The 25,510-nt window shown below is 57.6% G+C and overlaps 2 protein-coding genes and 1 long non-coding RNA gene across 8 annotated transcripts in view; 2 read left to right on the top strand and 1 right to left on the bottom strand.

The window, feature by feature from the left end:
- Positions 1–19,775, top strand: part of PLEKHM1 (pleckstrin homology and RUN domain containing M1) — a 47,619-nt gene extending 27,844 nt beyond the window's left edge. The window contains exons 6-12 of one of the 5 annotated variants that reach the window (XM_086685494.1): positions 597–867; positions 3,601–4,521; positions 6,821–6,966; positions 10,680–10,873; positions 15,920–15,983; positions 16,469–16,626; positions 17,463–19,775. In XM_086685494.1, the coding sequence (XP_086541620.1) occupies positions 597–867; positions 3,601–4,521; positions 6,821–6,966; positions 10,680–10,873; positions 15,920–15,983; positions 16,469–16,626; positions 17,463–17,574 (1,866 nt within the window). In that variant the 3' untranslated portion in view covers positions 17,575–19,775. Of the gene's footprint in view, positions 1–596; positions 868–3,600; positions 4,522–6,820; positions 6,967–10,679; positions 10,874–13,771; positions 15,139–15,919; positions 15,984–16,468; positions 17,434–17,462 lie in introns of those variants that run through there. The other 4 variants (XM_086685493.1, XM_086685492.1, XM_086685491.1 and 1 more) reach the window with 4 other exon arrangements.
- Positions 236–6,682, bottom strand: LOC147574404 (uncharacterized). Its single transcript, XR_015243659.1, has 3 exons — positions 6,361–6,682; positions 5,462–5,628; positions 236–529 (listed from the first exon to the last, which is right to left on the bottom strand). It is a non-coding gene; the product is annotated as an uncharacterized LOC147574404 (long non-coding RNA).
- Positions 19,776–19,911: 136 nt separating the features above from the next.
- The window catches only part of ARHGAP27 (Rho GTPase activating protein 27), a 32,309-nt gene continuing 26,710 nt past the window's right edge, over positions 19,912–25,510 (top strand). For both annotated transcript variants that reach the window (XM_086685496.1, XM_086685495.1), the window contains exons 1-3: positions 19,912–21,366; positions 22,270–22,406; positions 23,793–24,470. In XM_086685496.1, the coding sequence (XP_086541622.1) occupies positions 23,811–24,470 (660 nt within the window). In that variant the 5' untranslated portion in view covers positions 19,912–21,366; positions 22,270–22,406; positions 23,793–23,810. The remainder of the gene's footprint in view (positions 21,367–22,269; positions 22,407–23,792; positions 24,471–25,510) is intronic.

The following is a 25,510-nucleotide window of genomic DNA, read 5'->3' as shown; positions in this document are numbered from 1 at the left end:
AGACATAAAGACCACATTTATAAGATTCCTTTTATATTGGGGCACCTTGGTGGCTCAGTTGAGCGTTCAACTCTTGATTTTGGCTCCGGTCGTGATCCCAGGTTCGTGAGACTGAGCCCCACGTCAGGCTCCACACTGAGTGTAGAGCCTGCTTAGGATTCTGTCTCTCTCTTTCTCTGCCTGTCTGTCCCCCTCCCCTGCTCATGCTGTCTCCCCCATACACACCCCAAAATAAATATACATACAAATGAATAAAAAGACAAACCATAAATGAAGATTCTGTTTATGTAAACAGAATGGACAGATCTCTAGAAACAGAAAGTAGATTAGTGGTGGCCTAGAACTGGAGCGGTTGAGGGGAAATGGGAACTGACCGCTCCCAAGCACGGGGTTTCTTTCTGGAGGAACGAAAATGTTCTGAAGTTCGTGGTGCTGGTTGCACAACTCCGTGAATACACTGAAACTATTCAGTCGTGCGCTCTAAATGGGTTCCTTTGATGATCGGTGAATTGTGTCTCCATCAAGATGTCTGTAAAACAAAACAAACACACAAAAACCTTCAACCACCACCTGTGTCTTCCCTCCCTTCCCACTAGAAGAGCAGGAGCTGGATTTCAGAGGATGACTTCTACCGGCCTCCCCAGGAGCCGCCCACAGAGAGCCCTTCAGAACACTCCGTGGCTTCTTCCGGAGGGACTCCGGAGTCCAGGCCTGGGCTCCTCCGGCACTTTTCTCAAGGGCCAAGGAAAAGCCACTCCACAGGGGCCTTAGACCAAGCCTGCGTGCCTTCCCCAGGAGGCCGGCCAAGCAGGGCAGCGGCGGCCCAGGAGCACCAGAACTTCAGGGTGGTGCACCGCAGGCAGATGGGTAGGTGACCGCAGGGTTCCAGTGACCTTGCCGCGGGGACAGTGCCTTTCGGAGAGCAGTGCCAGAGCCCTCTTTTCCATTACCGGTTGGGTAGTGTATTCTCACGAGCAAAACCTCTTCCCAAAATGTAATCAGGAACACCCTTGCTGAGTAATTCAGGGAAGCATTTCAGGAAAAGTGCTATATTTTGTCGTGAGAGCTCCACAGTATCATGCCCCCAAACCTGTTTCATATATTGAAATACTGAAACTTTCCCCCCGAGGTCGTGTGACTATGCACGACTCTGGGTTCTGCCTGTAGCTCAGAGCAAACCCTGCCTCCGGAAGGCGTTTCAGTGCCCCTTCCCGAGACCTCTGTCTTCGATGGTCTGTTTAACAGCTCTGGTGGGGGTGTATCAGCTCTGCCATCTGTTAGCCGTCCTCTGTGCGCTGTTTACAATGAGGCCAGCTCGAGTTCCGCACCCTGTGCAATTCTAAAAAGCATTCAGTAACCATAAGCGAATTTCTCCACAACCCCCACAAACAGAAAAGTCTGCCCTGGAGCCGGTCTCTTTCTCACTTCATTTTCTGTTTGCCGTGACCCAGCAGACGATTCCGGCCAGGTTCCTAGCTCAGGAGAGCCCTGGTCTCCACACTGGCTTCTTTTAGGTTTTTCTTGTAGTCCGTGTAACCATGCCAGAGAAAGTGTGCCTCATGCCTAGGCCGTCAGGTTCCCTGAAGGGTAGGAAGACCCTATACAATTATCTGAAATCTCCAAGGCTAGTTCAGGCTGTGGAAGAGAGAATTGTGCGTCCTTTGGACCCCCCAGTTGCTGGCAGAGCCCTAGGAACCAGGGAGCATAGAGGGGTGTGTGGTGTCCAGGCACACGCTCATTCAGCGGGTATTTATTAAGTATCTGTGCTGTGCCAGGCTGTTCTGGGTGCTGGGGACACAGCAGGAAGCAAAGCAACGTCCCTGTCTTCACAGACTTCTTATATCCTAGTGCAAGAGGCAGGGAAGAAGGGAATTAACAAGTAAATGTATAGTATGGACTGGTGATAATAATTGCTGTGGAGAACTTGGGGAGTGCCGGGTGGGGGGGAGCGTACTATTTCATATGGGTGGCCAAGGAAGCCCTCACAGAGAAGGTGACATTTGAGGAGATGTGCAGGGAGAGAGGCAGGAAGGCACGGGCCGACCTGTGTGGCTCCAGCAGGGGAACAGATGCAAAGATCCTGCCATGGGCACATGCCCAGGAAACCAAGGAGATGGGAAGGGGGTGGTTAGAGATGAGGGCGGAGTGACGGAGGGCCTCGCGGGCCACAGAAGGGATGTTAGCTTTCCCTCCGAGGGAGATGGCAGTCATTGCAGGGTTTGGGGCAAAGGGACGTGATCTGACTTCCTTTAAATGGGGAGTCATCCTGGCTCGTATGTTGAAGGACCTCAGGGGAGAGAGACCAGTCAGGAGGCTCTCGCCACAAGCCAGGCCAGGGGTGACAGCCGTCGGAGCCCGTGTGGTAGCGGTCGAGGTGGTGAGAAGCAGAGGGTTCCGGATGTGCCAGCAGGATTCGCTGATGGGCTGCGTGTGTATGTGTGTGACAGAAAGGAAAGGTTTTTAGCCCAAGCAGCTCGAAGGATGCAGTTTGCCATTTATGAGATGAGGGATGTTGGGAGAAAAGCTGGTTTGCAGTGGGAGGGGCAGGAATTGATTTTCGGGCATGTCAATTTTGAGATGCCTATTAGATATCAGCCGTACATGGCGCAGGCGGAGATCTGAACCTGAAGTTCAAGGGCGAGGTTCAGGCTGGAGATAAACGCTGGGGAGTTGTTGGCATAAAGCCCTGAGCGTAGGCACGATCAGGTAGGAGGTGGGTGTCAATGGAGAAGGGGACCCAGGACTGAGCTCTGGGGTGCTCCAATGTTGACATGTCAGGGAGAGGCGGAGGAGTGAGCCCGGGGGACAGAAGAGTGGCCCGTCGTGGCGGAGGAGTACCCAGAGTGGCCCCTCAGCAGCCGTGTGAGGGAAGTGTCTCATGAGGGCAGGAGGGTCTCAGCTGTGTCCTGAGATACTGATGGGTCAGGCCAGATTGGCACCAAGGATTAGCCTTGGGATTTGGTGACAAGGAGGGCATGGGGCTTCCCAAGTGCCGTTTCAGTGGAAGGAGGGGACAAAAACCTGACTGGAGCAGATTCAAGATGGAACGGGAGCAGGGGAACCAGAGACAGTTGTGACACCTCCTCGAGGTTTTCTGTAAAGGGGACAGAGGAACAGGGTGGTAATTAGAGATGTGAGTGCCATCAAGAAAGCTATTTTTAAAGATGGCAGAAATAACAGCGTGTTTGTGTGCTGATGGGAACGAGCCAGGAGGGAAGGGAGAAAGCAGTGACACGGTGGGGGGCGGGGGGGGGGCTATTGGAGAGACGTCCCTGTCCTTGAGTGGGCGGTGGGGAGGGGTCCCCTGTGCAGACGGGGGAGTTGGCCTCAGACTGAGCCGGAAGTTCATCCCCGGTGACAAGGGGGAAGTCTGACTGTGGGTACAGATGCCATAGTGAGGGCACTGTGGAGGTAATTTTTTTAGTCCTTTTTTTTTTTTTTTTCTCAGTAAAATTCAGGAACAAGGTCAACAGCTGAGGGTGCGGATGGGACGAAGGCACTCCTAAAGCGTTCTCGCGGCAGCCCCTGTCCCCACCCGCTGCAGGGCCTCGGGAGGTAGAGGCTTGGCCCGCCCTCTAAAGTGCCTCTTTCTGCCCCCAGGGCTGTCCAACCCATTCCGGGGTCTCATGAAGCTGGGCACCGTGGAGCGGCGGGGGGCGATGGGCATCTGGAAGGAACTCTTCTGCGAGCTCTCCCCTCTGGAGTTCCGCCTCTACCTGAACACCGAGGAACGCACCTGCGTGGAGAACTGCTCCCTGCTGCGCTGCGAGGCCGTGGGGCCAGCCCACGGCGACGGCCGCTTCGAGCTGGTCTTCTCTGGCAGGAAGCTGGCCCTGCGGGCCTCCTCCCAGGACGAAGCCGAGGACTGGCTGGACCGGGTGCGGGAGGCCCTACAGAAGTGCCGGCCCCAGCAGGAGGATGAGTGGGTGAACATCCAGTACCCGGAGCAGCCCGAGGACCCCCCAGACGCCCCCCAGGGTGGCCTCCCCTCCCACCCGGACCCACCCACTGAGCCCGAGACTCTCCAGGGCACACAGTTCTGTTGGTCCTCTGCCCAAGTTCCCGAGCCAGACGCTATTAAAGAATCCCTTCTGTACCTGTACACGGACAGGACCTGGATGCCCTATATTTTTTCCCTATCCTTGGAGTCTCTGAAATGCTTCCGAGTGAGAAACAACGAGAAAATGTTAAGTGACAGCCACGGAGTTGAGACCATCCGAGACATCCTGCCAGACACGAGCCTCGGGGGCCCATCCTTCTTCAAAATCATCACGGCCAAGGCCGTCCTGAAGCTGCAGGCCGGGAATGCTGAGGAGGCCGCCCTGTGGAGGGAGCTGGTGCGCAAGGTCCTGGCGTCCTACTTGGAGACGGCCGAGGAGGCGGTGACACTGGGCGGGAGTCTGGACGAAAACTGTCAGGAGGTGCTGAAGTTCGCCACGCGGGAGAACGGCTTCCTGCTGCGGTACCTCGTGGCCATCCCCACGGAGAAAGGCCTCGACTCCCAGGGCTGCTTCTGTGCAGGTGCCCCCTTGCTGTCCCGCCACCCCCAGCCTGCCCGCCTCACTCTGCCTCGGGTGGGGCTCCCGATTTAGCTCTCTGCCCTTTCCTGGCTCTCCACGAGCGCCCCCATGCCACCCCTGGGATGTTGCAGCAGACGTAGCCTCTGCTCCTCCCCAGCACCCACCGAGGCCAGCAGCCCTGCCGAGGGTTGGGACCTGTGGGTGCACAGCTCTGCCGGGTGCTGCTGTCTCTGCTCAGGGAGCTCCATCCAGGGAGCTGTGCTCTCCGCCCCCTTCATTATTATATCACCCTATCATTGGATTCTTTTGGAGCAGGGGCACGGCACCCTTCCAGATACTTGTGCATGCTTTTGCAAGTGCACACAGTCTTTTTCGCTTAACAAAAATGGGCTCATCCTACTGAATGCTGTGCAATAGAACATTCTCCAATGGTGAAAATATCCTAGATCTGTGCTAATATGGTAACTACAAGCCATCTGTGGCCCCTGAGGACTTCAAATGTGGCTAGTGTGACTAAGGAACCAAATTTTCAGTTTAACTTAAAGGTATTTAAATTGAAATGGGCACCTGTGGCTTGTGGCCACCGTACGGGCCAGCACAGCTGTATATATTGTTCTGCAACTTGGTTTTGTTCTACTGAGGAATGCGTTATGGATATTATTCTACGTCAGTACATCTGCCGTATCATTACTGTCCTCAAGTCTGATTCTTCTATGTGGGACCACCGGGCCAGCTGCTTTATTTGGATTATTTAATTTAGTCCTAACAATAACCTGTCCTGTGGTGAAGCCAGATGAGGACCTTGACGGTCCTAGAGGCTCGCTCTGGCCGTGTCCCCGCAGGGCCTCTCCACCCCATTGCTTTTCAAGGCTGTGAGATATTCCATGGCTCACGTTCCATTTTTAGCTCTTCTCCCCGACCCAGACCCCTGTTTCCATCACCTTTGGTTCTCCAGGGGGACTGTGAGGATTTTGCCCTGCCGCAGGGTGCCCTAGCAGGAGACGCGGCTGCAGGTGGTTTGAGGACCATCCTGTTGGCTGGAGCCTGTGGGACCGGAGGGGAAAGTCTGCTTCGGGCATCCGGAAGGAAGTGGTCTGCGGTTTTCTTCCTGCAGAAGACATTTTCAAGTCCCTGCTCACTCCCTCCTCACACCCGCCAACCCCTAACACTCACGCTGTGCACTTTCCGCCTGTGGGTGTTGGGCTCGGGGAGGAGGCCAGGCCCCCCAGGGCTGGTGAGGAGGGTCCCCCAGTGGGTGTGAATGCTGGCAGGGGGCGGCTCTCACTGTGCCTCTCACCCGCCAGCCCTCAGGCCGAGACTGAATCTGGGGGCTTGGGCTTCCTTCCTGCTGCAGGCATGGCTTTGTGGCCGGGTGGATGCCCACCGCCGGCAATCTGGCTGTATTTCATGGTTCACAGGGCACTTTCAAAGCCTCATCTCATTTAAACTTGGTCATCACCCCCACAGGAGAGCAAGGAGCAGCTGAATTTTATAGATACTGAAATGGAACCTCGTAAAACCTCGGCGAAGGTTAGGATGAGGCAGCTATTAGGCAGAAGAGCCAGCCCTTCTAGTCCCAAGGCCAGAGGGCCTCTTTCCCCTGGCCCTGTGGGAGGCAGGCATGTGCTCAGGATCTGAGCCCCACTCTGACTCTCACCGCCCGCCGCTGTGGAGGGACCTCCAGCAGAGGAGCTGAAGCCGGACCCTGCACCACTGTCCTGAGATGTCCGGCCTCTCTGACTCCAAGCTGGCACCAGGCAGTGTCCAGACGGTCCTGCCTCCGGTTGGGCTCCCCACCTACTCCCTGCCTGTCAGCCGGCCCCATGTCCCCAGCTCCTACCCTGCTTGCTGAGGCGCTGACTCGGTTGCTTCCGTTTCTGGGCCCCAGTGGAGGGGTGGGCCTACGGGAGGTTGGCATTGGTGAGCAAGCAGTGGGAACACTGAACACAGGCAGCTAGGTAGAAGAGGATGTGGGCTCTAACACCAACCCAACCCAAATCCGATTACCGGCTCTGCCACTTAATCGTCCTGTGACTGGGCAGGTCTCCTGACCTCTCTGTGCACCGACTGCTTCGGCTGCAAAATGGCAGCAATAATTGTTAACGGTGTTTTGTCATAAAGACTAAGTAATGGGGTTGTTTCTCAGCGGTGGGCATGTGAGTGACGGTTGTTTGATCTTTGTGTCCTCCTTGTATGTCTGCCCCTTCCTTAAATAGCAGGTCCTTCTGCCTAGGAGCTTCTGCGTTGTCCCCAGACTCTGGCCCCGCCACTGCTCACTCTCCTGCCGTCCCTCTCCCCAGGCTGCTCCCGGCAGATTGGCTTCTCGTTTGTACGACCCAAGCTTTGTGCCTTCTCTGGCCTCTATTACTGCGACATCTGCCACCAGGACGATGCCTCGGTGATTCCGGCCAGGATCATCCACAACTGGGACCTCACCAAGCGCCCGGTAAGCCTTGGGCCCAACCAGTCGTGGCCACACAGGGCTGAGGAGTGACAAAGGAATGGTCGCTCCCCTTTGTTGCTGCTCTTTGTGTGGAGGAGTTTGGCTCTAGGGAATTTAGGGTCACTGGTTCAGGCCCCATGATGGTGGGAGGGCCAACCAAGAAAAAACTGTGCTGCTGGTCTGTAGCCCCTGGGCAGAACTCTGTCAGTGCCTGCCTCGTTCCTCAGGTGGAGGTCTGAGGGTGGTTCTCTGCAGCTCCCATGGCCACGGACAAAACTGTTTAAGGCACCAGCAACTAGAGAGAGAGAAAGAGAGGGAGAGGAAGAATAGATAAGGAAAGATAGTTAGGATAGATTATATTTCTAGATGGATGGGGGATGGGTGGGTAGATAGTTGTGAATAGATAGATGGGTGGCTGGGTTGGCGGGTGGATGTAGACAGATGGTTGGGTGAATGGATGTGGATGGAGGGATGGGTAGATGGATGTGGACCGATGGACGGGTGGATGGATGGGTGGGCTGGCCAACTGGCTGTACTTCCCCTTGGAGCAGTCAGCCTTTTCTGTATATTTGTTTACATACATTTGTAAAGTTGGGATCATTCTGGACTCGTACTGATTTATAACAGGCTCTGTCCACTTGGTACCATTTAGTGTGATTTAGTCTTGAGTACTTTTTTATGTTCACCAAATGCTTTTGAATAAGGTGTATTCTAAGATCTCTCTTTTCTTCTTCTCCACCTGAGCTTACCCACTTACCTAGCTATGTTACCATTAGCAAATTATTTAACTTCAGTTTCCTCATCTATAAAGAAGGATTAATAAGTATCTGCCTCAGAGGACATTACAGGAGATGGCACCCGCCAGTCTCTTAGAGCCTTACATCAGTGCCCTTTCTTTCTCCTGAGGCCTGCCACACCTTCAGCCCCTCATTCACTTGGTCAGGGCCTGCCTGGAGGAGCACAAACTTGGCTTTCTCCCAAAGGCACAGATTTCTGCTTAAGACAGACACAGAAGCACAAAGAAGAAGCTATTTGTTTCTCAAGACCCAGGCCTATTGGCCATGCAGTCTTGACGTGTGGATGTGTCGTCAGAGCACAGGGAACGTGACTCTTAGATTCCGTGCCACCCCAGCCTCCACCTTGCTGGGGACCGGAACCCCAAGGACATTAGCTTCACTTTGGCTTTTTGTTGGTTACCTTGTCCTCACTCCTGCCCTCAGTGGTAAGTATTTAACTAACTGCATATAGAATATTATACCTCAGAACCGCCACAGATGCAAATAATTCTTTGGCCATAAAACACACTCACTATTTACAACATCCGGACAACTTTTTTTTTTATTTTTTATTTTTTGCATTTATTTATTTTTGAGAGAAAGAGAGAGAGAGAGAGAGAGAGAGAGAGCACGAGTGGGGGAGAAGCAGAGAGAGGGGAAGACTCAGAATCCAAAGCAGGCTCTAGGCTCTGAGCTGTCAGCACAGAGCCCGACATGGGGCTCAAACCCGTGAACCGTAAGATCATGACCTGAGCCGAAGTCGGACGCTTCACCGACTGAGCCACCCAGGCGCCCCAACATCCGGACACTTGTTAAGCCATCTTCCCATTCATTGCTGTAATCCTTGTGCCACTTCCTTTTTCCAGCTAGAAAATTACGGTACTTTTCTCGGCATAGCTGAGATCAGGAAATACCCAGCGCTCATTCTTGCTCTCTCAAAGATCCCTGGCCTACGCAAGAACGGGAGAATTCGAAATACAAAGTGGCTGGCTCACGGGTTGAGGGCCTTATTGTTCGCTGTTAGCACCGGCTGACCCACTTGTGCGAGGCCTGGCTGGCACTTGGCAGGACGTCAGCCCGGGACTGGGGCTGCTCTCTTGACTGTCTCCGGCAAGCCCACAGGACAAGAGCAGTCCCTGGGGAGCAGGAAGCTCCTGCCCGTCCGTCCGCAGCACTTGGCAGCTTTCAGCACACATTCCTGTGTATTATTTCATCTGAGCCTCGCCCAAGGCCTAAAGCTGTCGTGGGAAGGGCTGGGCCAGGACGGAGAAGAGCAGTCTGAGCAGTCACCAGGGCTTTGCTGCTGGGCTGCTTGTTAGCTCGGGGGCTGTCACCTCAGGGCACTAGGAAGTGGGAAGAGGAGTTGTCTGTTGCTGCGGGAGGCAAGAGACAGCAGTGGGGCTGGGTGACAGGAGGCCAGAGGCTCCCAAGCCCCCAGTGTGACAGTCTCCTGAGGGCCCTGGTACATTCCTAATGCTTCAGGGGACAGCTGGGCTGCGCAGGCACTCAGGGTCTGAAGGCAGCTCCCATTACTGAGGATGTGCTAGGTGCCAGGAGCTTACATTATTTGTTTTAATTTTTTAATATTTTTTAAGTTTATCTCTTTATTTTTGAGAGAGAGAGAGAGCACACACAAAGGGGGGAGGGACTGGGAGAGAGGGAGACACAGAATCTGAAACAGACTCCAGGCTCTGAGCTGTCAGCACAAAGCCCAACACAGGGCTCGAACTCACAAACCTGGAGATCATGACCTGAGCTGAAGTCAGACGCTTAACCGACTGAGCCACCCAGGTGCCCCTGCATTATTATTATTATTATTATTTTAACCTAAACTCAAAATAATTCCGTAAGAGATGCTTTTCTTTTCCCCACTTTATAGACAAGGAAACTGAGTCACAGAGGTTAAATAAGTGTCACAAGGTCCTACTGGTAGGCAGTGGTAGAGCCAGGATTCGAATTCAATTGACTTGAAAGCCCGACTCCTAACCACTGCATGGTAGTTGATGGTGGAGACCATCTCAGACCCTCCGGCCTTCTTATTACACCAAGGAGGAGACTGAAGGGGAGAGAAGCTTCTTGGTAGTTAATGAGGCAGCCAAGTGTGCAGAGACAACACCTCAGTTTAGACCCGGGCTCTGCTTTCTGCAGGTAGATTGGATAAGCCACTTTAGCTTCTCTGAGCCTCCATTTACTCATCTGTAAAATGGGGGTGGTGACACCTCCCCCATTGAATTGTCATCAGCCCGAAGAAAGGATATGGTTGAGATCCACAGCCCACCGTCGGGCAAATAGTAGGCGCTCAGTAACCGGCTTTGGCATTAGGGTCAGGGCCGAGGGTAGAACCTGTAACACCCTGTCAGTGGGAGAGGCTGGGATTGATCGCTCCCCTCCACACGGGGACTTGGGGGAGCCCTGGTTGGTGCTGCTGGCCAGAGCTTGGGGCGGGGGCGCTTGGGAAACCTTGTTAAGCTGTGTCTGATCTGTAGTTTCCTGTGGCTGGAGCCTGACTCAGACAGTCACCTGGTTCCTGAGTCGGCGCTGGGGCAGTGCCTGTTTCTGTTAGGCAGGAAAACGGGGGCTGGGAAGACAGGAAATAGTGGGAAGGATCTGTAGGCCCGGGGGGAGAGGGGCATTGACCCAACGTGGCCGGGGAGGGACCGCAGCTAGTGCCTGGGAGGGAGAGTAGGTTTGGGAGTTAGGGCAACTGGGTTCAGATCTTGACTTTTATGAGCTGTGGACCTAGGCCCGGTCACTTCATCTCTGGTCCTCCGTTTCCTCATCTGTATAATGAAGATGGCACCACTTCCCTTGGACGGTGGTGGCAGGGCGGGTGAGTGGGTGGGTAATACTGTGCCTGTCGCAGAGATGCTCACCGAACGGCCATTCTGTCCCCCCCCCCCCCCACCACCCGCCACCGTCTGCCGTCTGGTGGTGTCCCAGATCTGCCGGCAGGCTCTGAAGTTCCTGACGCAGATCCGGGCCCAGCCCCTCATCAACCTGCAGCTGGTGAATGCCTCGCTGTACGAGCATGTGGAGCAGATGCGCCTCGTCCGGAGGAGACGGGAGCAGCTGAAGCTTCTGGGGGATTACCTGGGCCTGTGCCGAAGTGGGGCCCTGAAGGAGCTGAGCAAGAGGTGAGCGTCCCAGACACACACACACACACACACACACACACACACACACACACACATGCAGCTAGTGCCCGCCCAAGACGCCCCCTTAGGAAAAATGCCAGGGCCGAGCAGAAATCACCTTCCCACTAGGTTGGGGAAATTACCGCAAGCTTTGGGAGTGGTTTTTATTTGTTCATGTATTCATTCATTTACTCGTTCATCTAACAGTTATTTACTGAGAACATACCAAGTGCTCAGCACTGAGCCAGCTTTGTGAGCTCCACACTGAGCAAGGTAGACCCGGTCCTACCCTCTCACAGGGAAGGCAGATGAGTAAGCCTAGAGCTACAACAGCCTGTAGAGCTGCTACAACAGCCTAGAGGGAGCTAGAAGGGAGGCAGGATGCCTGGAAGTACAGAGGTGAGCCCTCTAATCCAGAGTGGAGGAGGGCAGAGCCGGGAAGACTTCCTGGAGGAATGTACATATAAGATGAGCCTTGGAGAATGAGTCAGAGTTAGAAAGGGGAAGACTCAGGAAAGAGTGTTACAGACGGAAGGAACGGTGCGCTCAGGCCCTGAATGAAGGCCCCATACGAGGGAAGAACAGAGAGCTCCGGGGCGTGCAAGGAGGGAAGGGGGGCATGTTGTGAGAAGGCTGGACATTGTTGTCCTGCCCCCCCCCCACCCAGTCCCCCATTCGTGGCTGCTCTGCTGCCGTCTGGCATGGCATCCCTCCCAGAATCCTCAGAAGAGGGCAAGGTTAGGGTGGGACCCTCAGGATGCCCTTGAAGAAGCTTCTGGGCCCCCAGCGCTTGGGGGCCTGCTTAGGATTGAGAGGTGATGCTGTGCTTGAGTATGAGCTTAGGGCCTTCCTGTGCCCATCGTGAACGCCTCCTAGCCCAGGCTGCAGCCTTCTTGGGGCTCTGCTGGTGGGGGAGCTGGTGCCTACTGTCCAGTTGGGCTTTGTTGCTGGGTTTCTGGGGACTCAGAGCAGTTCACAGTCCCCCTCCTCCCCGCCCCCAACCACAGTTCCGCACTGGGCTGGCCCAGAGAGCACCTCTCTGATAGGTTGCAGCTCCTTGGTCCTGGCTACTGATTTCCCAGGGCCAATTCTGCCTGGCTGCTTGGGGCCCGGGCAGTGCCAGTACAGACCTCTGGGGATCTCAAGGAGCGAGCTGCTGCAGGGGAGAGGCTGGCTCCTCATAGGCTCCCAGAGCAGCCAGCTGAGCCCTGGTCTCCACGGGACCAGAAAGCCCCCTGGGTGCCACCATGAGGGACCCTAGCAGGCTGCTTCCCAGGGAGGCCTTGCCTGTCTCAATCATCAGCTGGGTGCCTGGGTCTTCACTCACTGCCCTCCTTTCTGAGATTCTAGGCCTCAGGGCTCCAGAGAATCTGCCCTCCAGACCCCCTGACCAGGGTGGTGAAATCTCCCTGTCGTCACCCACCCCAGTCAAGGGGATCTTCCACAGACCTGAGCAGACCGGGTGCCTGCAGGGTGCGTCCCAGGCACTGGCCTTGCCTGTCCACACCCTGCTCAGATTGTTTGGTCATCGGCCTTACTGACCTGTCTGGGCTGACCTGCTGGGCGGCCCTGCCTCTTTCTCTCTGTCCTTGTTGTTCCCATCCTTGGGTAGCAGCACCGCATACCTACTGTGCAGCCTACCAGCCTTCAAGAGAGCAAGGCCACGCCAATAGAAGCAACGTGGGGCAGGGGAAAGAGCTCAGGAGCAGACTCTGCCCGGCCTCAGACTTGCTGTATGACTCAGAGAGGTTGCTTCACTTCTCTGAGCCTCATCCTTCTTGTTTATAAAATGGGCCAGTAATCCCTGTGCTCATGCGACCTTCTGGAGTTGTGGTGAGGGCCCCATGAGGGGCTCAGAGTCTGGGGAAGGGCACAGGCAGACAGACGGCCCAGGGTCAGCATGGCTTGTGCTGTGAGGGAAAGCACCTGGACCCAGCTTTGTGACAGCCAAAGGGCCAAGAAAGTTCCCAGAGAGGGGATGGCATCTGAGCTGAGGATTTGTAGCGTTCTGCTCTTTTAAAAAAAAAAAATATATATATATATATATATATTTTTTTTTTTTTCCTTTACAAAGTTGGTCAGTACTCAAACAGTATAAAAGAATTAAGCAGGAAGTTCGGATCACTCCTCCAATCCCACCGCAGTCAGTACCGTTAGGCTCTGCTTCCAGAGCTCTGTCCTTACACGCAGGAAAAGAGTTGCCTCAATGCAAACAGCATGTACATAGTGAACTGGGATTTTGCAAAAGAACCAAGGAGAAGAAAGAGGGAGGGATGGCCTAGGTTTCCTGGCTTAAGGGGGCCTGTGATGTGGAGAAGGGCGGGAGTGTGGCTCACTGGGACCTGTGAGGGGCTCCGTGCAGCTGGATTGCAGGTGCAGAGGCCAGACCTTGAAGGTCCTGGGCACCACACCAGATTTGGATTTATCTGCTCTGGGGTTTAGAAAAGGCCAGCTTGGCAGCAGTGGGGCGCAGGGGCTGGTGCAGTAATTAGCCCAGGGAGGTGTGGAGGCCTGGCCTGGGTCCCCCAGAGTGGAGGCTGAGGACCTGAATGGTTGAGAAGGAAGGGCAGGTCTTGAGTGTGAGTAAAGTCAGGGAAGAGTTCCCTTCGCTAGCGGCAGCCCTCCGGCTGGGCTGGGCGCTCTGAGAGAAAGGCATCCTCCGATGGGGGATGGGCCTGGATGCATCTTCAGGGGCCAGAGAAGCCCCAGGGCACCTTCCCTGCCCTTGGGAAGGAGCCATCACAGAAACGCCCTGGAGGGGTGGGGAGAGGAGGTTCCTGAGTTCAGAGGAGACCCCAGCCTGGGCCTGGAACCCAGCTGTGCCAGCCTTGCCCGCGCCCTTTCCTACCCCATCACTGCTTGCAGGAGTGAAGGGGCAACCTTGCCTCTGTCTTCCAGTGTCCTCCAGAGAGCCCTGTGGATCTCTCTGACCCCTTCCCAGGCAGTCCTCCTCACACCGGAAGAGGACAGAGAGGGGTCTCCTGATTGTGGCGTGGAGAACAGAGGCCCAGAGTGGCCCTGGGGTGTGGATTTCTCTCCTGACGGCCAGGATGAGCAGTGGCGTCTCACCCCCGGGCCAACGCTTTGTCCCCTCTGGCTCGGGACTGAGCATTGTGGAGAAATCACTTGCAAGCCTCACGGAGAGTGTGACGGGCCCAGGGCACAGTGGCTTGCAAGGAAGGCCTTGGGCCTGGCTGGTCCCTGGGGCTTCCATGATGGTGGACAGAGGGCAGATAACAGAGATGACTCTCCATCCAGATCAGCCCCACCCTTCCTGCCAGCTCAGGGACAGTCTGCACACCCCCCACCCCCGCCCCCTGCATTTTCCTGGTGATGAATGGCAGCTTGCTGTTCCCAGAAAACTGGAAGTTTACTGGAGAAACCAGCTTGGTGAACGGAGCAGGTGGCCGGCAGTGTCCCCACCCTTGTGGCACAGTATGGCCTGCCTGGCTGCTTGATGGGACTTGTCATCTCTGCCCCACGTGGGGTTCCCCCAGACCACACCTGAGGCCATAGTGTGGAGCATGGCCAAGCCCCCACTCCAGATGCCCTGAGGCCTGGCACCCTTCCGCCCCCAGATGTCCTGGGCATCCTGGGGCAAGTTTGCAAGCTTTCCTTAGGCTTGGAGCATTTTCCCCAACCCCAGTTACCCACGCAGGCGCACACGGCAAAGCCAGGCGGGGGTTGTCCAGGGGGGTTTCTGCAGGTGTTTCCTATCCTTCCCTCAGGCTGTAACCCCTAGGATCTCTGCCATTGGTAGGTGGAAAGTAGAGCTGTCCTTGTCCTCTGTCTCCCCCGCACCCCACCCCACCGTGAAATGGGACCCTGCTGTACTTAGGCCACGTCTCAGTGCCTCTCACGTAGCACTGAAACCGGATGCTTGACTGTCTGTCCCTCAGCTAGACCAGGGGCCACAGGAGGGCACAGACCACGTCCTATGCATTTCTGTCCTCAGCACTGTCCCTGGTATGTAATGGTGGCAATCATGACCACAGCTGACACCCACAGGCCTTCGCCGGGTGGGTAAGGATGTGAGCTCGGGAGCCAGGCTGCTGCGTTCAAGCTCCAGCTTTGCCACACACAAGCTGCGTGACCACAGGCATGTTGTTTAACCTCTCTGTGCCTCCATTTTGTCGTCTTCTCAAAGTGGGGATTCGGGTAGTACCAACCTCACGGGATTACTGTGAGGATAAAACAGGTTAATGGATATAAGATGTGGTAGCTTTCCTCCTCCTCCTCCTCCTCCTCCTCCTCATTAGTGTTGCTTATAGACATTTTTTAATCCCTTCAAATTGTTTTGAGAAACATTTCTGCTTTATTGAAGTGTAAGTGACAAAATTACACTTTTTTTTTTAATTTTTTTTTTTAACGTTTATTTATTTTTGAGACAGAGAGAGACAGAGCATGAACGGGGGAGGGTCAGAGAGAGGGAGACACAGAATCCGAAACAGGCTCCAGGCTCTGAGCTGTCAGCACAGAGCCCGATGCGGGGCTCGAACTCACGGACCTCGAGATCATGACCTGAGCCGAAGTCGGCCGCTTAACCGACTGAGCCACCCAGGCGCCCCTATAAGATGTTTAAAGCGTACGTCACCATGCTGTGATACATGTATACGTTGCAACAGGACTCCTCCCCTCCGGGGAGGGATCCATCAGCTCATCCATCAGCTCGCTACATGTATACACGTGTATGTTTGGCGAGAGCATTTAAGTTGTACCGTCTTCGCAAATTTCAGTTACACAACACAGTGTTATCAACTGTGGCTGAGAATTACTCAGCGTTCACTGTGCCAAATGCTTTACATAAAGGAATCCTCAGAACAGCTCCATTGCTCAGGTGAGGAAACTTGAGGCTCGGCGAGGTTAAGTGATCTGCCCAAGGCCACCTGGAAGACCAAGTCCCCAACCCAGGTGGCCGACTGTGCTCTTAGGCACCGCCCTGGCCAGGTGTTCACACCCAGTGAGCAGCTGAAGGAATGAAAACAAACACGGGTTGTTCCAGATCATGGAAACCCTTATAAGGAACCTCTTATGTTTTCTTTGAAGGCTCAACCACAGGAATTACCTCTTGGAGTCTCCCCACAAGTACAGTGTCGCTGACCTCCAGCAGGTGAGAACGCCCTTCCCGGCCCCCAGGCCCCTCTAGAGAGCCCTCATTCATGGGAAATCAGCAAGGAGGACCGGGGAGGGAGGCTGCAGCTTTTCGGTACCTCAGGCTCCGCGTCTTGCTTGTCCCACGCTCCCGGGGCGATGACTGAGCGCCAGCCTCCTGCTGTAAGCAGGCACTCCAGCAAAGCCCAGGTCACAGGGGTGACAGCTGGGGACATTCCTTTCCTCGAGGGAGGGTACTGCGGATTGGGGTCTCGTCTGTCAAGCCCGTTATCCCCAGCGACCTCTGCGTATGGGGCTGCTGGACACCTGCGTTGCTCGGCCTGATTCAGGGAGGCTCTTTGGCCCAAGTGCGAAGAAACCTCTCTTGGGGTCGGAAATCTTCAGGCAGGGGGCCAGGAGCAGCAGCGGGCCACCTTTTACAGATGGCCTCAGTCTCAGCACAGCTGCCCGAAAGGCCTGGCGGCCTAACCTTGCCCTCCACAGATCGCGGACGGGGCGTACGAAGGGTTCCTCGATGCCCTGATCGGATTCGCCTCCCAGCACGTCTACCACTGCGACCTGTGCACCCAGCGTGGCTTCATCTGCCAGATCTGCCACCACCACGACATCATCTTCCCCTTTGAGTTTGACACCACCGTCAGGTATGCGGGACACCCAACCCCCCCCCCCCCCCAGCGGGCCCCAGCGTGCCAGGGAGGCAGGCCCGGCACCGTTGTGCAGCAGCACATTGAACACCGCGGCTGTGCCAGTGCCACGGGGCGGTGAGGTTGTCTAGAACAGCCGACGCCCTGGGCAGTCACGGCCAGCCCCAGTCCAGCTCCGGGGACAAGAGAGCCCTCATGGGGCCCTACCCTAGACCAGGGAAGCTGTCTTCCTAGAGAAGAGGTGACTTGCTGCCTCTTTGAGTGAGGGTCTCAGTGTTGTCATCTACAGACGGACCGAGGGAGGAACTGAATGAGTTACTGCCCTGGAGTGGTGGCACAGGCCGGGCACAAAGTGGGCGCCTGGCGGCTGGTGCCTGCCTGGCTCTCTGCTGCGGTAATCATCGTTCCTATCCCGTTACCGCTCCTGATCAGAAGCCTCTGAGTGGAAAGAGTCACCCACCAAACCTCCATTCCGGCCCACACGGGAGTGGAAAACTGAACGGGTGGGGGCATCCATTTTCAGTAGGCGTCTCCTGGCCCAGATTCAACCCCTGGGCTCAGCTTTTTAAACCGCAGAGTGTTTTCGACGTGGGCAAGAAATCATCCCCTAAGTCTCTAGCGGCCTCTCTGGAACGTGAATTAGAATCGAGAGCGTCCGCACCTGTGGTGTGACGCGGGGGTGAGCACTGTCTCCAGGCAGCGATCTGGCCGGGGGGACGCGGCGCGGCGCATCTTGGGGCCCCGAGCAGAACCGCACTCTGCCACGGGCGCTGGTCGGGATGCCGGCCGCCCCCGGCCCCCTGGCACCAGCGGCGCTCGCGGCTCTCCCCCAGGTGTGGCGAGTGCAAGACTGTCTTCCACCAGAGCTGCCAGGCCGTGGTGAAGGGGGGCTGTCCCCGCTGTGCCCGCCGGCGCAAGTACCAAGAAAGGAGCGCTCTCCTCTAAGCCGCTGCGCCGTCCCCGGCCCGAGACTGCGGAGCAGCGGCTCGCAGGCAGCCCGGCCGCCTGTGGCATCAGCCTGCATACTCTCGAGGTGTCCCAGCCGTGTCCCCTGCCAGGAGGACACAGATGCGACCGGAGCACGAGCCTACCAGACGAAGCCCTCGAGGATGTCCCCCAGTCCCTCTACCACCCGTCTGCTCCACAAGGTGGGGACGCCATCAGATGCCCCCCCGTCCCAGGGGAAGCGGGGAGGGGAGCTTTGCACTAACCAGGCCCCAGCTCACCTCACAGACACGGCACCTCCATCAGGGCTCTTCAAACACTGTGGAAACCACACTTGGGCACGTGCTCAGTTCCACATTCCGGATTCAAAAAAGGTCTAGTTTTTTAAGGTGGGTTTTTTCCCTTCATATTTCAATAGAAAATATTTTTTTATTCTTGACCCTACACAAGTCACCCGAGAAATCCAGACATTCTCATGCGGAGCAAACACGTGGGAACATTTGGCCTGCGGGCCAAAGGCGGGTGGCTGGGCGGGCAGGCCGCCGCTGGGCCAGAACTGTCAGCTCTACGGGTGCCTTTCCTTCACTCGCACCTGACACTGCTGCCCACGGCTCAAATACGACATGCCAAACCGCCCAGGGGCTGTCGGGGTCGGTCCGATTACCACCCTCTTCCTCTCCCTCGCCTCTTTTCGCCCTACCCTGCCCTCCTTACCTGAAAAGCCCGTCACCTCTCTCCACGTCAGAGCCCCCTGGCTCCGCCGTAGCCCGGGCTCTCGGTCCCTGCGGGAGAAGGGAGGGACTCGGAACCAGCACTGTGAGCACTTTGAGCCCTCGCTTGGTCCAGGGCCGGGTCATCATCTTGCCCACCCCTCAGCCCCGTGCCCTCCTCACCTACAGCAGACCCAAAGCCAGCCGGGCGGGGCTGCTGCAGACACACTCTCAGGGGGACACCCCCCACCCCCCACCGCCTGACTGACCCCTGCTGGGACAGAGGAAGGGGGGCGCCCACAGAGAGGGCAGTGAGCCCAGGCCAGCCTGGGCACCGTGGAGCGGTGACCCCCGTCCTCCCAGGAAGAGTGCCAGCCGTGCTGCGGCGATGTGTGGGGGCGGCCGCCTCGTGGGAGGGATGCCTAGCCTCAGTTTACAAAGCCATGAATTCACAAAGCTTTGCTGGACTGGCCCGGAGGGGGCGCCACCAGAGACTAGAGAATTTCCCCGGAGCACGATTGCCTTTTGAAGGGGTGTGGGGTAGAGTGCGAGCCTGGAATGGTTTGCAAAGTGATGTTTAGACCCTGTGGTTTGGGAGCGATTCCCCTGCTGCCTTCCCCCATCTCTCCTGGACCCATCACCCCCCTGACCCCCAGCCCTGGGCCCTCTGGCCATCCTGTCAGCTCTTGGCTTGCATTGGGGGCCTCAGGTGGAGACTGCCTTTCACTGTCAAGAGATGAATCTACTCCCACCTCTCCCTGGGGTGATTCGGCTGCTGAGTCACCTGCCCAGCCCTGTGTAGCTGGATAAGTTGTGCAATAGAAGAGAGGAGGTGGTAGGCAGGTGGGGGAGGGGGCTGCCACACAGCCTGTCTGTCCCCTGTCACGGAAACAGTACGCACCTATGCCCGGCACACCAAAGCCTCCTAAACGGGGAAGCGGATCCCTATCCTCGGCCCGCACCCCCACAGCCAGCATTAATGCCCCACCGCAGACCCAGCGCGGCCGGCCAGAGCCACAGATGCCCCAGATCCCCCAGTGGCCCAGAGCCTGCCTGGGACAGCGGGTGGTGCCGCCCAGGCCGGGCCTCATCTCAGGCCCTTGAGAACAATGTGTGCACCAGAAGGTGCCCTAGGAGGCAACAGGAGTGAGGCCCCAGAGGAGCTCGCTTAGGCTGTGTGGGGCCTGCGCCCCCCCTCCTCCTCCCCCTCCACCCCCACCGGGGATTAGCAGCATTAACTACAACTCACCCTCTCCCCAGTACCAGAAAGCTGCTGATGCTTCCCGATGAGTTGACTCTTACCCTCTCACCTCCAATGGAAAGCTGATGTGAACCTCAGTGGTGCCCACACTATTTTTAAAACGCCATTTTATGCAATAAACTGTTTTCTAGTGAGGCGCACTGGCCCCGAACGGCGCTTTGCAATGTACTGAAGGAACTGCTGCTGTGTGATTTTTGAATGATTTTGCAGTAAAGACCTGATCTTTCTCACCTCTGGTCTCGCTTCTGAATCCCGACGCTGCCAGTGGTTGGGAGGAAACCACCAGCCATCCTGCCGTCTGATGCCCCTGCCCCCTCCGACTCTCATTAGTCCCTGGGCACACAGGAGGCCTGGAGAGGGGTGGCCGGCGGTAAACATTGTGCACCAGAAGTGGGCATGCAGGGGAGGAGGGGTGACCGTGTTCAGTCTGTCCCCCTCCCACTAGGAGAGTCTGTGGCAGGGAGAGGGGGGTAGCATCTCTGGGCCTTTGGGTAGATTTACCCACATACACTGATGCCTGAAATGCCACCACAATGGCTTCTTCCCTGTGCCTGTCCACCGATCCCCGACACTGGAACGTGAGAAATCTCAGGACCGTGTCCCACTGGGTTATCCAAAGCCAGAGAAGGGGCTCAGGGAGGGAAGGCTGAGGAGGGCCAGAATCAGGGCTCATGGCTTTTAGGGCTCCAAGGGGACTTTACTTGGCTGCTCCCTTCCTCTGAAGTTCCAGGAGAAGCCCACCACTGCCCATCATAAGGACAGAAGAAGGAAACACGCATTCCAGGGAAATCAGGTTGCAGGAAAGTGGGATTGAAACACATTTGGCCCTAAGGTTTCTGGTCCTTGAAGACACCTTTCAGCCCACGAGAGAGCGTCTTCTGTGTATCCTCTGAGCCCCAGCTTCCCTCCAGGGCCTCAAGTCCCTCCAGGGTTGTAGGGGGTGGGCTCTGAAAACACAAAAGGAACTGGGTTCGAGCGCTGGGGACCAAGGCCAGGGTCACATGGCCTGGGTGCTACCCTGCCTTTGGTCTCAGTGCCTCCACCCTCAGCAAGGTGCCTCTGAGGACGTTTGTGTCTCTCTTCCCCCTCCTGCCTAGAGAAGAATGGGGGCTTTGGAGACCTCAATCACACCCAGAGGAGGAGGACAGCTCATCTGAAAATAAAAATAATGTTAATAGCTCTGTGCATCCTTCCGATACTAATGTGATACTACTACTGAATTGTATGTACTTCGTACATCTCATTCAATCTTCCTAAAGATCCTGTGAAGTAGGTGTTGTTGTCCCAAGTTCATGGGAAAGAAAAGATGCTGAGGTGAGCGAGTCCACTTCCAGGACACCCTAATGGACAGCTTGGAGGGTGGCCCTCTTCCAGTGGAGGATCCAGGAGGCAGGGGGATGGAACCACGCAGCGGGAGGGAAATCTGGCCCCTCCAGAAGGAGTTGAGGAGGCTCCCTCCCTTCCCCCGTCATGCCACCCTCCTGGCCCTGCCGCTTCCACGTCGCTGGAGATAGCCAGGTGTGGCCCGGGATCCCAGGGGGTGCAGGGGGGAGGGTGGCGTCTAAGCTCCTAGGGCGCTGGCCCGGCCCAGAGGGGACAGGAAGCCAGGACACCGGGGATTGTCTCTAGCAGCCGCAGCCCAGCCTCAGCCCGGGAGGAAGTTCTGCCGGGCGCTCTCGGCTGGTGCCTCCCTCGCTGCATTGTTGAACAGGAAACCGGGCTGCGCGGGAGCTGGGCGGTGGAGGAGGGAGCGCCGACCGCCGAAAGCACGCGTACCTGCCGGGACAAGTGGAGGCGAAGCCGGTGATCGGACGCCCCAAGGTGCCAGGGACGGGCCGGGCCGGGCGGGGGTTGCTGAGCCGGGGTTGGGGGAGCGCGGTGCGGCAGGTGGCGGGTCCTCACCCGGGAGCGCCGCGCGCGCCTGCTCCCCTTCACCGGGCGCTGGGGAGGGAGCCGCGCGGGCCCGGGAGCAGGGCCGCGCGGGGCGGATGTCCCCCGCGCGGAGCGGAGATCCGAAGGGCTGCCCTCCGTCCGGGGACAGGCGGGGCCCGAGTCCAGGCCCCGGCGCCGCTGTGGCTCGCGTCGCCCGGGCAGTGCAGGAAAAGCACCTCCTGGCGACGGGTCAGTCCTGAAGTTCCAGGGATCCTACCGGCTCCTCTGGCTCCCCCAGAGTTGGGGAAGGAGACGAGACCCGGGTCCCCTCCCCACCCAGCCCGAGCCCCTGCGCTCCGGTGGGGATCTCTGCCGTGGGAACTCCAGGCCCGGCCGAGCTGCGCCCGGAAAGGGCCGGGGGAGGGCAGAGGTGGGTCCGAAGCGAGTGGTGCGAGCAGTCGGGCTGGAAAGGGCTTGTAGTGGTGATTCGGGGTGCATACGGCTTCGGTTGTAACCCTGGGCGAGACAACGAACCGGGGTCGAGCTGTCCCAGAGCAGCGCGCCCGCGGGACGCAGAGGCTCGAGGACAACAAATCCCACCGCGGGAGGCTCATGGGTGGGACCCTACCCACCTTGGGCTCCGCTGACGACCCCGCACGGCCCCTTCAGTCGCAGCCCCTACAGCGCCCTCCCTCCCTTCGCCTTCTCTTGCTGTGCGTCCCACTCCCAGTGTCCCCCACCCGCCCAGACACACTCATTCAGGCTCCTCCTGACCCCTCCGAGATACGGCTGCGTTGGGGATTGGGGGCAGCCCTCCTGAGCATCCCTCTCCTTCTTTGCTCCCCTTGCCAGCTCCTGATCCCGGAGGTCTCTCCTGCTTAGCCCTTGGAAGCCCCGCCCTTGGAAAGAGATGGCAGGGGCCTGATCTGCATCCATCCGCGGACTCCGCCGGTCCTGCCCATGGGCCCGCAGAGACCTGCCCTGCCAACGTGAGTGAGAGGCGGGGGTCCAGGGGAAGGTGACGGGAAGGGGTGTCCTCCCTGGGGGTTGTTGGCTTAACTACAGGCAGTTCACTGTAACTTCAGGGCCCAAGAGTGCAACCCTTTCCCCAACAAGGGAAGCTGGAGAAAGTAGTGAAGAACGCTCTGTGCCCCTGGCCAGACCCTGCACCTCCACCCCACCCCCAGGTCAGACCCTGTTCTTTGGGTTCCTCAGCCTCAGCAAGCCACCGAGCTCCCCAGCTGCTGGTCCCCGGACACCTCTATGGGGCAGGAGATGGGATCAGTGCAAAGGCTTGGAGGGACCAGCCACTTATGGAAGAGGGTACCGACTCATCTCTTTGATGGAGAGACAGGCGGATTTACAGTTAGGCTCGGACTCCCAACACCACATCAAGCGCCAAGCTAAGCTGGCGTGGAGGGCGGTGGGTTGTGGCGATCACTCCGGGAGAGCTTTGGGGAGGACGCCGCAGGGGCAGTCACTGTCACAAAGTGCATTCTCTAGGGGCCACTCTCCTGGGGCAATGTGGAGATCACAGGGCTGGTGGGTAGGCCGCGAGGGCCGAGCCTCACTCGGGAGGTGGAGGTGGGAGCTGGAGAACAGGCGGCGGTGCAGGACAGTCTGGGCGGGCCAGGCCTCGGGTTCACGTCCGCAGCCAAGCCGCTGGGGAAGGAAAGAGAAACCGAGAGAACCGGTTCTCCGGCCTTGGCAGTCCGGTCCCTTAGCCAAGGCCCTTGGACTACGCGAGGCAGGGGCATTCCCCGGGATAGAGCGGTGCCGGGGTGGTTCCCAGAGCCCCGCGCCTCAACCCTGATTCCGCGGGCCGGGGGCGCGGGAGCCTGGAGGGAAGAGGCTCCGGGCACGCGGATTTCCTGAAGGCTGGAGACGTCTGGGGCGGGACAGGCAGGGCAGGGGGCGGGGCGAGGGGCGTGGCGGCGGGGGTGGGTGGGTAGAGAATGGGCTGTTCTTCCCACTTCACAGACCTGTAAACCGAGGCCCAGTCAACTTTTAGGCAAATGTGGTGACTTTATCGCGGTCAATCATCCCAACTCTTTGGGTCAAGGCTTCCTTGGCTGTAAAGCTGGACCAATATTACCCACAATTTCTCCACCAAGGGATCGAACCGGGACTCAAATCTCGTAATCAATGCCACGGGATGAAGGCATTGTCAGAATGAAGGTATTGTCATAATTCCATGAGTGAGTGTAAGAATGAGAACCTTGGAGATTATTTTATCCAAGCCCCCCATTTTTGAGCTAGGAAATTAACGCACATAAGGAATGCAGCACTGGGACTCGAACCCAGGTCTTCTGTCCCTCTGCGCTTCCCGGCTCGGTGGCCCTGACCTCCGCGCCCCTCCTCCTTGTCACTCACAGGGAAACGCCAGGGCCGCGATGGCGGCGGACGTCGAGGGGGACGTGTACGTGCTGGTGGAGCATCCCTTCGAGTACACGGGCAAGGACGGGCGCCGCGTGGCCATCCAGCCCAACGAGCGCTACAGGCTGCTGCGCCGAAGCACGGAGCACTGGTGGCACGTGCGGCGCGAGCCCGGCGGCCGCCCCTTCTACCTGCCCGCGCAGTACGTGCGCGAGCTGCCGGCGCTCGGGGACCCGGCCACCACCTCCACGCCACCCGCGCTCCGCCCGGGGCCCGTGGTCCCGGAACCGCTCGCCTACGACTACCGCTTCGTGAGCGCGCCGGTGTCCGCGGGCCCCGACGGCACGCCCGCCGAGCCCCGGGGCCGCGTGGGCTCCCTGTGCGGCCCCGCGCGGCGCGGCGCCGCCACCCAGCGCAGCAGCCTGGCGCCGGGCCTGCCCACCTGCTTGTACACGCGGCCCGCGGCGCCGGTGCGGCCCGCCCAGTCCCTGGACGACCTGGCGCGCGCCGCCGTCGCGCCCCCTGCCGGCCTCCTCGGGAGCGCGGGCAGCTTCAAGGCCTGCAGCGTGGCGGGCTCCTGGGTGTGCCCGCGACCCCTGGCGCGCAGCGACTCCGAGAACGTCTACGAGGTCGTCCAAGACGTGCGCGGCCCGCCACGGGAGGAGCGCCCGCAGCAGGTACGGGGAGCGGGGTGGCGGGCCGGGGTGCTGCGCCGCTCCGGGCCCGGACTCGAAGAGACCCCCCTCGGCTTAGCGTCCGGCTCGACGGGGCGGCAGTCACCGCCGAGGCTCACTTTTCAAAACCACGGAAAGAGAAGGGTGCAGGCTCCCGGTCACTTATGGGCAATTCCGAAATGCCAAAGCTCCCTGGAGTCCAAAGGTTTCCCGTAACTCAGTTGGTGGTAAAAAATTTGATTTGAACCGATGTCAAGCTGTGGGTGGTCTTTATTTATTACATTTAGTTTTACTACGCAAGTGCTGATGAACCGGATTACAGTGTACTGCTCCAAGCCTTGCTGGCAGGTGTGTGCTCCGTTATTACCTTTCTAAAATCCACAACATTCCGAAACGCGCCCGGATATGGAGTTGTGGACCTGCGGGCCACTCCACCTGCCTCTTCTTAGAGGAGCTTAGGGGTCAGATGAGATAGTGGATGTGGAAGTCAGGGATCTGCTTCCTTTTTTGGCTTCTTCCGATATTTCAGTTCCCCCTTTAAAAAAAAAAAAAAAAGACAATTTTTGATTTGTTTGTTTCAGGAAGTGGTCCAGTGATAGTGAGTGTGTTTTTTTCGTTTCAGAACCCAGTTGTTAATTTAGGAAATCGAAAATAGAGCACGTTTTAAAAACACTTTTACATCCTCAGAATCCTTCAGATGACCCTGACATCTTCAACTTTAGGAACTTTTTGGGTCGGTGGTTGGGGAGATGTGGAGGGAGGATGCACAGACCTCCTTTTTGACATCTGCCTTTTGACAGCTGGGTAATTATGGGCAATTCATTTCCTCTCAGAGGGTCTCGATTTGTCCTTTGGCCCAAAGAGGGGTGGAAAGTGTGGATGGATGATCCCTAAACCTTGTAAGTCTCTGATTTCTTTCTTTGTACTTCATGTAATGTATTTGTTGTCAACATTGATGCCTGGCCCATGCCAGGACTGAGTGTGGGATGCCCAGAGGAAGGAAGCACCTTCCCGGGCTGGGAGCTCCTGGGTCTCCCCTCCGC

This window comes from Puma concolor, chromosome E1 (assembly GCF_028749965.1).
Source record: "Puma concolor isolate L17-30 chromosome E1, mPumCon1.1.hap2, whole genome shotgun sequence".
NCBI classification, from domain to species: Eukaryota; Metazoa; Chordata; class Mammalia; order Carnivora; family Felidae; genus Puma; species Puma concolor.
The sequence above is the reverse complement of the archived record's forward strand: the minus strand, read 5'-3'. Positions and strand labels throughout refer to the sequence as shown.